This window comes from Cucurbita moschata, unplaced genomic scaffold, assembly GCF_002738365.1.
Source record: "Cucurbita moschata cultivar Rifu unplaced genomic scaffold, Cmos_1.0 Cmo_Scf00034, whole genome shotgun sequence".
NCBI lineage: Eukaryota > Viridiplantae > Streptophyta > Magnoliopsida > Cucurbitales > Cucurbitaceae > Cucurbita > Cucurbita moschata.
Window position 1 is genome coordinate 224,918 of NW_019268550.1, and position 11,472 is coordinate 236,389.

The 11,472-nt window shown below is 36.8% G+C and overlaps 3 protein-coding genes across 5 annotated transcripts in view; 2 read left to right on the plus strand and 1 right to left on the minus strand.

The window, feature by feature from the left end:
* LOC111430667 (CLP protease regulatory subunit CLPX1, mitochondrial-like) overlaps window positions 1-3,384 on the plus strand; it is a 6,410-nt gene extending 3,026 nt beyond the window's left edge. Inside the window, exons 5-15 of one of the 2 annotated variants that reach the window (XM_023067000.1) lie at window positions 174-224; window positions 496-570; window positions 674-751; window positions 991-1,047; window positions 1,290-1,360; window positions 1,455-1,554; window positions 1,665-1,769; window positions 2,154-2,216; window positions 2,359-2,481; window positions 2,837-2,977; window positions 3,073-3,384. In XM_023067000.1, the coding sequence (XP_022922768.1) occupies window positions 174-224; window positions 496-570; window positions 674-751; window positions 991-1,047; window positions 1,290-1,360; window positions 1,455-1,554; window positions 1,665-1,769; window positions 2,154-2,216; window positions 2,359-2,481; window positions 2,837-2,977; window positions 3,073-3,144 (936 nt within the window). In that variant the 3' untranslated portion in view covers window positions 3,145-3,384. The other variant, XM_023067002.1, reaches the window with a different exon arrangement.
* Window positions 3,385-3,888: 504 nt separating this feature from the next.
* LOC111430668 (E3 ubiquitin-protein ligase SINAT3) lies at window positions 3,889-6,948 on the plus strand. 2 transcript variants are annotated; one of them, XM_023067003.1, is made up of 3 exons: window positions 3,889-4,376; window positions 5,212-5,598; window positions 6,350-6,948. In XM_023067003.1, the coding sequence occupies exons 1-3, from the start codon at window positions 4,128-4,130 to the stop codon at window positions 6,707-6,709; spliced, it is 996 nt and encodes a 331-aa protein (XP_022922771.1). In that variant the 5' UTR covers window positions 3,889-4,127; the 3' UTR covers window positions 6,710-6,948. The 2 variants fall into 2 exon arrangements, with proteins under 2 accessions (XP_022922771.1, XP_022922772.1); XM_023067004.1 differs by having other exon boundaries at window positions 4,275-4,376; window positions 5,032-5,598.
* Window positions 6,949-7,424: 476 nt separating this feature from the next.
* On the minus strand, window positions 7,425-9,630 carry LOC111430665 (pentatricopeptide repeat-containing protein At3g49240, mitochondrial). Its single transcript, XM_023066998.1, has one exon. The coding sequence runs from the start codon at window positions 9,555-9,557 to the stop codon at window positions 7,695-7,697; it is 1,863 nt and encodes a 620-aa protein (XP_022922766.1). The 5' UTR covers window positions 9,558-9,630; the 3' UTR covers window positions 7,425-7,694.
* Window positions 9,631-11,472: the final 1,842 nt, after the last annotated feature.

Consider the following 11,472-nt stretch of genomic DNA (forward strand, 5'->3'; position numbering starts at 1 on the left):
GGGGGGGGGGGGGGAGGGGGGCGGGTTATTTAGGCACATTTTCCTGTTTAATTTCTTATTAAAAGTTGTGATTTTCTGGTACAAGTAACCTTTGCTGTGCCATGGATATTCCTTGAAATTTTCTGGTTGAAATCATAGTGTTTTAGGTGGATAACTTTTGTTGCTGTGTGTAGGCAGGATATGTTGGAGAAGATGTGGAGTCTATATTATACAAACTTCTGATGGTATGTATCTGAGTACTGCCAGACGTTCCATTTCATATCCAATATATCATATCAATTAATGATTATGACCATGCAGGACACACTCTTTTTTTTTTTGTTGTTGTTGTGTTCATACCATGTATCGTGCAGCATATCCTTTTCGTTTGGTTTTCATAAATGAAAATATTTATGTTTCTCAATACTTAGGTCAGAACTGGTAACTATTTTCAGTTTTGCTTGGGTCCTTAATATTCTTCTGTCTTAATATTGTCCTCAATTTATTAAATGTCAGGCTGCTGACTATGATGTGGCAGCTGCGCAGCAGGGCATCGTTTACATTGATGAAGTTGATAAAATTACCAAGAAGGTTCTCCTCGGTTCTTTTATTCCTCTCTCCCTTCCCAGCTTCTATGGAAGGACTGATGTGGATTTTCTTTACTTGATAATTGTGTTGCATTTTTATGACGCAGGCAGAGAGCCTTAATATTAGCAGAGATGTGTCAGGAGAGGGTGTGCAGCAGGCATTATTAAAAATGCTAGAAGGAACGGTAAGTTTTGCATTTCATTGTAGGTCAACATTTATGATAATGTGCAGAAGCCAAATGTGACTTGTGATGCCATAGAAGCCATTGAGATGGTGAGACTGATAATCATGAGTGCTCAACTTTGATTAGAGCCCTATCACTAAAAAAAACTTTGGTTATAGCCTTTCTTCATTGTTCATATTTTTGGTTCTCTAGTTGTTTGCGGTGAGCTTATATGTGATATTTTTTTCACTCTGAATTAGATTGTCAACGTGCCTGAGAAGGGTGCACGAAAGCATCCCAGAGGTGAAAATATCCAGGTGAGTGCTGTACCTTTGATTTACAAAATTTGCTCTCCTAGGAAGGGAAAAAACAGAACAGTGGGCTTTTAGATGTGTTTCTCTGCTCTGGAAATTACCATTTTTCTATTATAATGGTACGAGCAAATAAGTACCACATGTTTAATTATGTGATCATGGTAGTTATTCTCTGTAGTTCTTGATTTGGCAAATGCCAGGGGTCCTGTTGTCATACATAATCTTTATAAAAAGCTTCTTTGCAGATCAACACTAAGGATATTCTTTTCATATGTGGGGGTGCCTTCATCGACTTGGAAAAAACAATCTCAGACAGGTTATCTGCATGTAATAGCTACTCCAGTTTACTCCTTACTGAGCTAATTATTTACACAAGTTTTTAACTTGAGAGAAGTTTTGCTTCAATTCAGGCGCCAAGATTCTTCTTTAGGGTTTGGGGCTCCAGTTCGTGCGAACATGAGGACAGGTGGTGTTACAGACGCCATTGTTACTTCTTCTCTGTTGGAGACCGTAAGTGCATACCACTCCTCAGTTTATAAGTAACACTATAACAACCCATGCTTGTGGCTTGTTTTTATCACTCTCTCCTAATTTTTCACTGAGGATTTATATTTTGACAGGTTGAGAGCAGTGATCTCATTGCATATGGGTTAATACCTGAATTTGTTGGTCGATTCCCTATCCTTGTCAGTTTGTCAGCCTTAACAGAAAACCAACTTGTTCAGGTATAGTTTTATTTTGGTTCTTCTTGTAACCATGTATTCTGCAAGATGGCCTTAACACAATTTATTTCTAGTGTCGGGTCAAGTTGCGAATTTTATTTGTAGCGCTAGCAGCACAGGTTGATTATAGTTTCAGTCTACATTCTTTTAGCTGCACAAGTTTTTTGCAATTTCAGTCCACATTCTCTTAATGTTATACTCGCAAGATTTGTGGAATAATATGCCTCTACTTTTGGAAAGTTCTGTACTCTGATATTTGGTAAGTAAACTAATATTTGGGAAGATACATGAGTTGATCACCTCTCTAAGCTTTCAAGTTTTGTTGGTCTTAATTGGTATAGTTTTTATCTGTCCAACTCAACATGACTTGAATACTGGCATTCGCAGGTCTTGACAGAGCCAAAAAATGCATTAGGAAAGCAGTATAGAAAGATGTTCCAAATGAATGATGTAAGTTATTTTGTGCTTTGCTTTCTTCTCGGATTCCAAGGGAATAATATTTTGTACTTTGTTTCCTCCTATTACGTTGGAAGGAGTTATTACTTCAGCTGACTGAGTTGAACACTGATATCTCGGAATAACGTGTCACCAGGTCAAGCTCCACTTCATAGAAAATGCCCTGAGATTAATAGCAAGGAAGGCAATGTCTAAGAACACTGGAGCACGGGGCTTGCGATCAATATTGGAGAATCTATTGATGGATGCTATGTATGAGGTATGTCGTTCCTTATTTCTCCACAACTTAAACAATACATTTGGCCGAAGAAAGGATAGCCTAATATGAAAGATGGCAAAACAAAAACCTAGGCTATAGATGTGAAGGTCGGCTCCAATCAATAAGAACTATACCATGTGCATGTGCAATTACCCAAAGAATGAAGGACGACGGTCGCAAGGAGTAGTCTTAAAAGACAGGAAACAAATAATAGAGGGGACTATCACCCAACCCGAACAATAGTCCAGTATTTGAGTCCCAACTTGAATCTGTTTTTCCACTGCACTAAGTGATTTGACAAACAATGTCTGATGCTTTTACCTGCCATACCATACCACCTTGGAGTGTATTGCAGATTCCTGATGTCAGAACAGGTGAGGATATAATTGATGCAGTCATCATTGATGAAGAATCCATTGGGTCGAACAGCCCCGGTTCTGGTGCCAAAATACTTTATGGACAGGGGGCATTCGATCGCTATCTTTCAGGACAAAAGGTAGAAGAGCTATATAATTGTTATTAACCACGTTAAAGGGTACTTATCCTTCTTGGTAATCTTATTAATATAATGCTGCCAATTTCGTTTTGCAGGCAACAAGAGTAAGAGAGCCAGAACCTGAAGGTGACGCAGATCTTCCTTCAGTCGTTGCCAGCAGCATGTAACCAACCATTTGTGGAAGTCTGTGTATTATAGCTTGAACGATGTACATATTACTAGTCTACATCAATTTATGATTCAACAATTGTCACACAGATTAACTGGTTCTCTACAAGTGTTCTATGCTTATAACATTTATTCCGAAGGGGGCTGTTCATCATTCAAGCATGTGACTGAGTCAACTATGTATTTTACTTCTGAAATCATTTCCAAGAGTTGTTTTAGTTGTTCTGAATCTTCTGAAATGGCTCTTAAGGACATCATATTTTATATCCTATGCATTATTACTCACTCCCTCACAGAAAGAAGAAAAGAGAAGGCATGAAGGTTCAGTAATGCTAGGCGGGGAAGACAAGCCATTTTACACCGCCGGGGAAAGCATAAAACTTAGTTGTGAATGCCCAATGATGATGTTAACATTGACCGTAACATCATTTTGTAGCTTCATTTTTTAGATTCTCGATATTTTTCTTATTATTTTGGATAGAAAATAATGATTCTAGTAAAATTACCTTTTTAGTCTTGAGAGTTTTAGTTCTTGTCGCCCTCAAAATAAGTATAGATTTAAATGGATGGATATCCCTTTTCCTAAAAATTTGAATGCTAAAAATGTAATTTTTTTCACAATTGTATTGACTTTGAATTGGCTTTAATTTAATTAAGTCAAAATAGCTCTAAAGTATTATTAATAAATAGTCTGTTTTGATATGAAAGTTTATAGTTTAAATTGTTGCCGAGTTTTTAGTTATTTTCCCAAGTAGTTTCAAATCAATTTCTCATTTTTTTAAAAAATGGGATATTGATTTAATTCACTCGTTAATCCACCCCTTTTTCTCTTCTCTGCCTTCTTTCGGACTTCCGAGAGAAAATTTGCACCAACTGGTGAGATTTTGAAGAGGGGAAGCCCTGAAATTTTCTGAGATCTTGATCGATTCTTGCTTTGGATAAGTGGGGTTGTCTTCAATTCCGCAGATTTTGCATTCTGTAAATGGATTTGGATAGTATTGAGTGTGTATCATCTTCAGATGGTCTCGATGAGGATGAGATCCATCTGCATCACACTCTTCATCCTTATTCCCATTCTCATCATCATCCAGAGTTGTCATCGACGAAACCTCGTAATGGAAGCAACAATAGTGCTATCACAGGCCCCACTGCGACTGCGCCGGCCACTAGCGTCCATGAATTGCTCGAGTGCCCTGTCTGCACCAATTCTATGTACCCACCCATCCATCAGGTTTGTCTTTGTTGCCCTAATTACTTACAGAATGGAGATTCTTTGGCTCTCCACCCTGGGGGGAGAGAGGGAGAGAAGGCTGATTTGATTTTCGATTTACGAGGGTGGGGAAGGGTTTTTATTATTATCTTTAAAATAAATGTTTAAGGTTGGTTTTTTTGACGACATACTTCCCTTTGATTTATCATTTCCCTGCTGAGTTTTTTATTTAAGGTTGATCGTTCAATGTCTGCTGGAAGTTTGGGGATGTGATTGTGAACTGTTTTGGATGGATCTTGTTATCAAGTGGTAAAGTGTTAGATATGAACTCTAGAACTAGATTACATTGAAATATGCCGAGTATTTTGGGTTGATGTATATTGTATTATATTGTAACCATAGAGCATAAACCATCCATCTCTCTTACTGCTTAAGGTTTTCTAACATCAGGCTATATAATTGAGATGAGATTATTACTTGTCCTATTTGTGCTTGAAAGCCTTTGCTAATAGCAGAAGATGCTGGTTGTTTCAAACTACTCTCTAAGAGGGTTTTTGGATTTTGTTATGAACATAATTTTGACTGGCTGATGAAACTTTAGTTTCCCATTGCTTTCTTCGAATATTATTTCCCATCATTGCAGCTATCTCAATCTTTCTTCCTGTATCATTGGCAGAATTCGAGTTGGTGCCATCAGGATGGTGATAGGTGTTAAGATTTAAGAAGATGCTTGTTTTATTCCAATTTTATCTTAAATCATTCAATACTTTTCATAAATGTATATTTTGTTGTTGATATATGTCCAATGGTTGTATGTAACGAGGGTTAACATGTATGACCAATTAAAATGTTGCAGTGCCACAATGGACATACATTATGTTCTACATGTAAAACACGGGTTCATAATCGTTGCCCTACTTGTAGACAAGAGCTTGGAGATATTAGGTGCTTAGCACTGGAGAAGGTGGCGGAGTCACTCGAATTGCCTTGCAAGTATTATTCCTTGGGATGCCCCGAGATATTTCCATACTACAGTAAACTTAAGCATGAGGCTTTGTGCAACTTCAGACCATACAATTGCCCATATGCCGGGTCGGAATGCTCTGCTGTTGGAGATATTCCTTTCCTTGTTGCTCATCTGAGGGATGACCACAAGGTGGACATGCACAGTGGATGCACATTCAACCATCGCTATGTGAAATCCAATCCAAGGGAAGTGGAGAATGCCACTTGGATGCTTACTGTAAGTCTGATGCACTTGACCTTAATTCTTAAGTAACTTTCTTTTTCTTTGGCTGAACTTGTTTTATCATACATGAATTGCACTCCTTACATATGATATAAATACAAGCACATGTGAGCACATGTCATGTGTGTCTTCGTATGTATGAGTGCAGGATTTCAGACTCAATTTAAACCACCAGGGAGATTAAATAAGGATTCCTATAGTCAACAACAATAGATGTATGATGAAAAAAAATCATTGATATTAGATGGTCTGCTGCATGTTTTAAGTTTGATCAACCATTGAAGATGCTTCATAAGTTTTTCTGATGGTGTGAAAGGGTATTGCTGCAAGTCAGTGACAAGTTTGGCAATCAATCATTTTCTTCAATTTTATATAACTAGTACCTTAACTGATTAACTTCTTGCCGTTTTCCAGTGGCAAATGGATGCGATGCAATAATATAAAAGTTTAGTTGAAATATATAGGGATCAATAGAACCTTTTTTTATTTAATATTTCCAATTTCCCTTTTTCTCCAAGTGAAGGTTTTATGGTTTCACGGTTCGAGTTTTTTCGTGAAGTTTATTGCCGTATCCGTTTAGCTGAAAGATTGGTAACTGGATGCTGAACTACCCATAAATGCCCTATTTTGCATTTAATCAAATGACTTCAGGCCGGAGTGAGACGTTCTGCTGGACATTTATTGGGTCTACTCCAAATTTTAGTTTGATCCTGTTTCTTGTGGCTTGCTCTGTCACATTTTGCAGGTGTTCAATTGTTTTGGTCAATATTTCTGCCTTCACTTTGAAGCCTTTCAGCTTGGCATGGCTCCAGTCTATATGGCTTTCCTTCGTTTCATGGGTGATGAGAATGAGGCTCGAACCTACAGCTACAGTCTTGAGGTTGGTGGATACGGTCGAAAACTAATATGGGAAGGCACGCCACGAAGTATTAGAGATAGTCATCGAAAAGTGAGGGACAGCCATGATGGGCTAATCATTCAAAGAAATATGGCTCTATTCTTCTCTGGTGGGGATAGGAAGGAACTGAAGCTAAGAGTTACAGGAAGGATATGGAAGGAACAAAACCCAGATGCTGGGGTCTGCATACCGAACCTGTGTAGCTGAGATGACAAGTATTCTATCTTCGTTCTCAAGGGCCTACGGTTTTGTGTGTTGTGGAGCTACTGTGCTTTGTACCTATTCTCTGTTACCTTTGCTGGTATATTGTAATGGATGATTTGTTAAATAGAAGTCACATTGATAATTATTAATCTTCCAAAGAAGGATGCTTTCTGAGGTGTAATGGATGTTTGCTTTGCAACTCTATAGAGAAGTGGAATATCAACACAATTGCCTTGCCTTAACAACTTTGATTACGGTAAAACAAAGGGCAGCAGCCCTAGCATTTTGTCGTGTCTATGTGGCGTCACCCTATTTTGTCTTAGCAGTTTATTTTTGTATGGTAAAAGTTGATGGTCAACAGGAAAGCATTCGAACTGATAAGAAAACAAGCTCTTTTCTTCTCTGGTGGGGACAGAAAGGAACTGAAGCTGAGAGTTACAGGAAGGATATGGAAGGAACAGAACCACAAGATGTTTGCCAAAGTTGTAACATTCAGCTTACTTGTACGAGGATCTGCGCGTGCTACTTTTGCCACCCAACATAAGAGACTACTTAATGGGTAAAGATAAAGGGGGTTCTGCTAGGAACACACGAATGATTGCGCATTGAATAAGTTTATGGACGTTTCCCTCTGGAAGTTGAAGCTCCGAGAGATTACATCAGAAGCAAAAATGTTTCAGATCCAAGATTCAATTTAGAACTTCATTGTCAAAAGATGCACGTCAATAGGTTATAAATTTTCTTATTGTTGTAAAGCTTTCTCATACCTAATGGATTAATAAGATAAACAGAAAACGGATCACATCCATCCCATGCAATGTAGCTAGCAACAAATAATAGAAAGTACACAAGAAACAAAAAGCAGTTCACCCATGAAAGTAGCTACAAACAATAGAAAGCTAATGTAATGTAAGCTTTCACCAGTTGCAAGGATATCTGTAACTGTTTAATTCTCGCCTCTCGGTACCTTTTCTTCTACTGTGCCACTTCAAGGATTCGATTCCGCGAGTTCAGTTTTACCACTGTCTTCTTGACCAGATTGCATTTCGTTCACTGCAGATTCTTTCTCACCTTCCTTGTTCCCAAACAACTTGGATGACAGTAAAGAAGAGACCGCAGCTTTTGCACTTCTTTTCTGTGCCTCTGCTGCCTCAGCCTCCTTTGCCTTCGCTTCAGCTTTCACTCTTTCTTTCTCTTCCATTAGTTTACCTAAATCTCCTTCCCTCTCTTCCTTCCTCAGCTCACCTCTGACAAACTCCTGCAACTCTTCAGAAAATTCAATCCCATCATCATCCAGAAGAGTATCAACCACATTTAGCATTTCATCCAGCTGCCCCGATTCACTTAACGCCTTCATTATAAACTGATAGCTCGAGGCATCCATTTTTAACTTCTTTACCATCAAGTCAAAGAAAGCCTTTGCCTCGTTAATCTTCCCCAATTTAACCAGCTCATCCACTAATCTATTGTAAACTGCTATATTCGGTCTAAGTCCGGACTCAACCATTTTTCTAAAGTATCCAGCTGCATCATCTGCCCTGTTCGCTTTAAAGCAAGAATCCATCAACAAACCGTAAGTAAACTCGTCAGGGTTAACTCCCTTGTCGCCCATTGTTCCATAAAGCTCCTCAGCTTCGGCCAACATTCCATTATTACATAATTGTTCGATCAAATTATTGAATGATAATGTATCTGGGCTACACCTATAATCACCCATCTTCTCGAATACTTCAATGGCATCTTTGAACCTCCCTTCAATACAGTATCCATCAACCATCACATTAAAGCTTCCCAAGTCCACTGCCAGACGCCTGGGCGGACTATGTTCCTTTGTCATCCTATCAAACAACATCAAGGCCTCACCAAACTTCCCATTCTTGCATAATGCATCAAGCACGGAATTGTATGCAATGGCGCTCATCTTCACCACTGAATTAGCACCCACAGTCTCCTCATAACACCTCATTGCTTCCTCCTCCATTTCTTTCATAAAGTACCCTTTCATCAGGCTCCCATAAACAACTCCATCTTCCACAGTCCCTCCCAACTTCTCTTTCAACTCTTCAAAAAGCTTAAAAACTCCATCAGGATCCGAACTTCTCACACAACCCACCATCAGATAATGATAAATAAGAGGGTCAGGAACAAAACCCTTAGTAGTCATTTCCTCTTTCAGCTCCATTGCCCTCTCCAACTTGTTATTATCTACCAACCCTTTAATCAAGATCCTGTAAGTCGTTGGCGACGGGTTGAAAGGCGCATCATTGATCAACTGCTTGTAATGTTCCATTGCCGTATCCGGCTTACGACAATCCAAATACGTCTGAAAAATCAAATTGTGAGTGATTATATTGGGGGCGACACCAGCTTGTGTAATAAACCGGTGAAGTGAAAGCAAATCGGAATATTTCGATTGGCGAAGCAGTGCATTGAGAACGGCATTGACGGTGAAGATCGTGGGACGACAATTGGAGTAAATGGAATGGCGGGTGAAAAGCGCAGCCTCTTCAAGATCATTTTCACGAATGAGAGTAAGAATGCGGTTGTGGAGGTTAAGACGATTACCAGAGAGAGCAGAGATATGCTCAGGGAGTTTGGGGGCGTTAGGGTTTTGTGTGGATTGAGGCTTAGGAGGCTGCGATTGTGGGCGAGCGGCAGAGGAGGAAGAGAGCGGGGGCTCAATGCGGAGGCGGCGCTTTCGACGGCGTCGTTCGGCAGCAGCTTCCTCCGGTGATGCAAAAGAGAGAAATCGGAGTGTGACGATGGGAGGTGCCGGAGCCTGGTGCAGTAAATGTTGGGACCTGGTTAGGGTTTTGAGGTGTGTGAAGAAAGTCGGCTTAGATAATGCCATCGATAAATTTCGCCGGAATACAGAGAGACGGCGAGGAATTAGGGGTTTTGGCCCTCTTTGGTGACGATAAGGGTTAGACAGGGTTTAAAATTAGGGAACGGATTTTCTTTTTTCTTCTTTTTTTTTTTTATTTTTATTTGTCGGCCCGTTTCGGCCCAAAAGGCCACAATGCCCATCGTGGTAATTGGGCCATTGAGTTGAGTTGGGTTCTTGATCTAACTCAAGCCCAACTCAAGTTTGATGAGTCCAGATTTTTTTTCCCGTTTTATTTACTCTAATTCAGTGAATATTAAATTAATAAAAATACTTTTAAATTTTACCTTTTATCTCAAAAATATTTTTTTAATTTTCAAAATTTTCAATAATATATTTTAAATTTTTTTAATAATATCTTCAATCCATTAGAACATATGTCTTTAAAGATAGTATTTAAAAAATAATAATTATAACAAATGTTAAACACATATTTTAAAACTCTATGTTCAACAATTCTATACTCCGAACACCTTACTCGGTTTAATGTAATATCAAAACTGTTAATGAAAGTCATTTTATACGACACTTTTTTCTACGAGATTGATCAAATTCTCAAATTTTAGTTGAGCAATTAAATCTTTGACCTGATGCCAAAAAAATTTATTTATTGAATAAAAAAGTCAACAAATTAAAAAGGTGAATAGTTTGGCCTGCCATTTTAGAAAATGATTAACAAAAGAAATTGAAATGGTTGTCCATATTATTTACAAAGGAAAGTGTCAACTTTGTCATATTATTATTATATATATATTGTATCCTCAATTATTATCAATTTTCTTCAAATAACAATTAATATTAATTGTTTACTATATTTAACAAAAGTCTACTGCACCAAAATTAAAATATTTGACTTTTGAGAGATGATAATACATGATTTTACTATAAATATTTAATTATGTATCTTTGTAATATATAATAAACTATTGTCAAAATAACTTATTGGTAATTTTAATTGCTATTAGTATATATATATATATATATATTAAAATGAATGTTAATTAATCTCTTAACGGGTACTATATTACTAAATTATTGCTAAGAATAAAATTGGTGTGCCTAACTAAGAAGCGTCAAAATTTTATTCAAAAAACAGTTTCCACTAGGAAAAATTAAATCAAGAATCCATTCCTTTTACCCAATGCCAAGAATACAGGAATTTGGAGACACAAAAAGCGTATCTCCTCAAAGGAATCAATAATATTTTAATGTATAAATCTTGATCATATTAAAATTTCTCTTCATCAATCAAATGCAATATTAAAAAAAAAAAAAAGTATATTTGATAATTCACCGATAGAAAAGTTTATTCTTTTTTTTTAATTAAAATATTTTATATTTATAATGATAGAATGCATTTAAATTTTAGAATATTGCATATATGATTCGTGTTGGAATTAAATTCCATTGCAAAATAATAGAATAGAATTCAATATCTCTACCAAATAATTTAAAATATAATTGTTTACATTATTAATTCTACTATAAAAACAAGTGATAAGTGATATTGATATTGTCTAATAAATTAATTTGAATAATTATATTATTTGTAAAGAAATATATGGGGACGGTCCTTTCCCTTTTAACTATCTACGTTCATTTTCTTTAACTAATTATTTTTCAAAAATTTTAATATAAATATGAAAATAGCTTATAAAAATTCTTCATTTTCCTCGTATTATTTACCAAAAGTAAAATAAAATTGAAAAAATCTGGTCAATTTTGCATATCTTACCTACTTCATTATTATATATTATTTGATTAAAATAACAATTAATGTGTAATTTTAATTACTCTACTATTTAAATTTGGTCTCTTTCCATTCATCACGTTTGCAATAATATAGGTGGATGAAAGAGACTTTTTTTTTTTTTTTTTTGAA

Coding starts and splice junctions, on each gene's coding strand:
- LOC111430668 (XM_023067003.1), top strand. CDS start 4,128: ATGGATTTGGATAGTATTGAGTGTGTATCATCTTCAGATGGTCTCGAT. Junction 4,377..5,211: donor TGTACCCACCCATCCATCAG/GTTTGTCTTTGT, acceptor AAAATGTTGCAG/TGCCACAATGGACATACATT. Junction 5,599..6,349: donor ATGCCACTTGGATGCTTACT/GTAAGTCTGATG, acceptor CACATTTTGCAG/GTGTTCAATTGTTTTGGTCA.
- LOC111430665 (XM_023066998.1), bottom strand. CDS start 9,557: ATGGCATTATCTAAGCCGACTTTCTTCACACACCTCAAAACCCTAACC.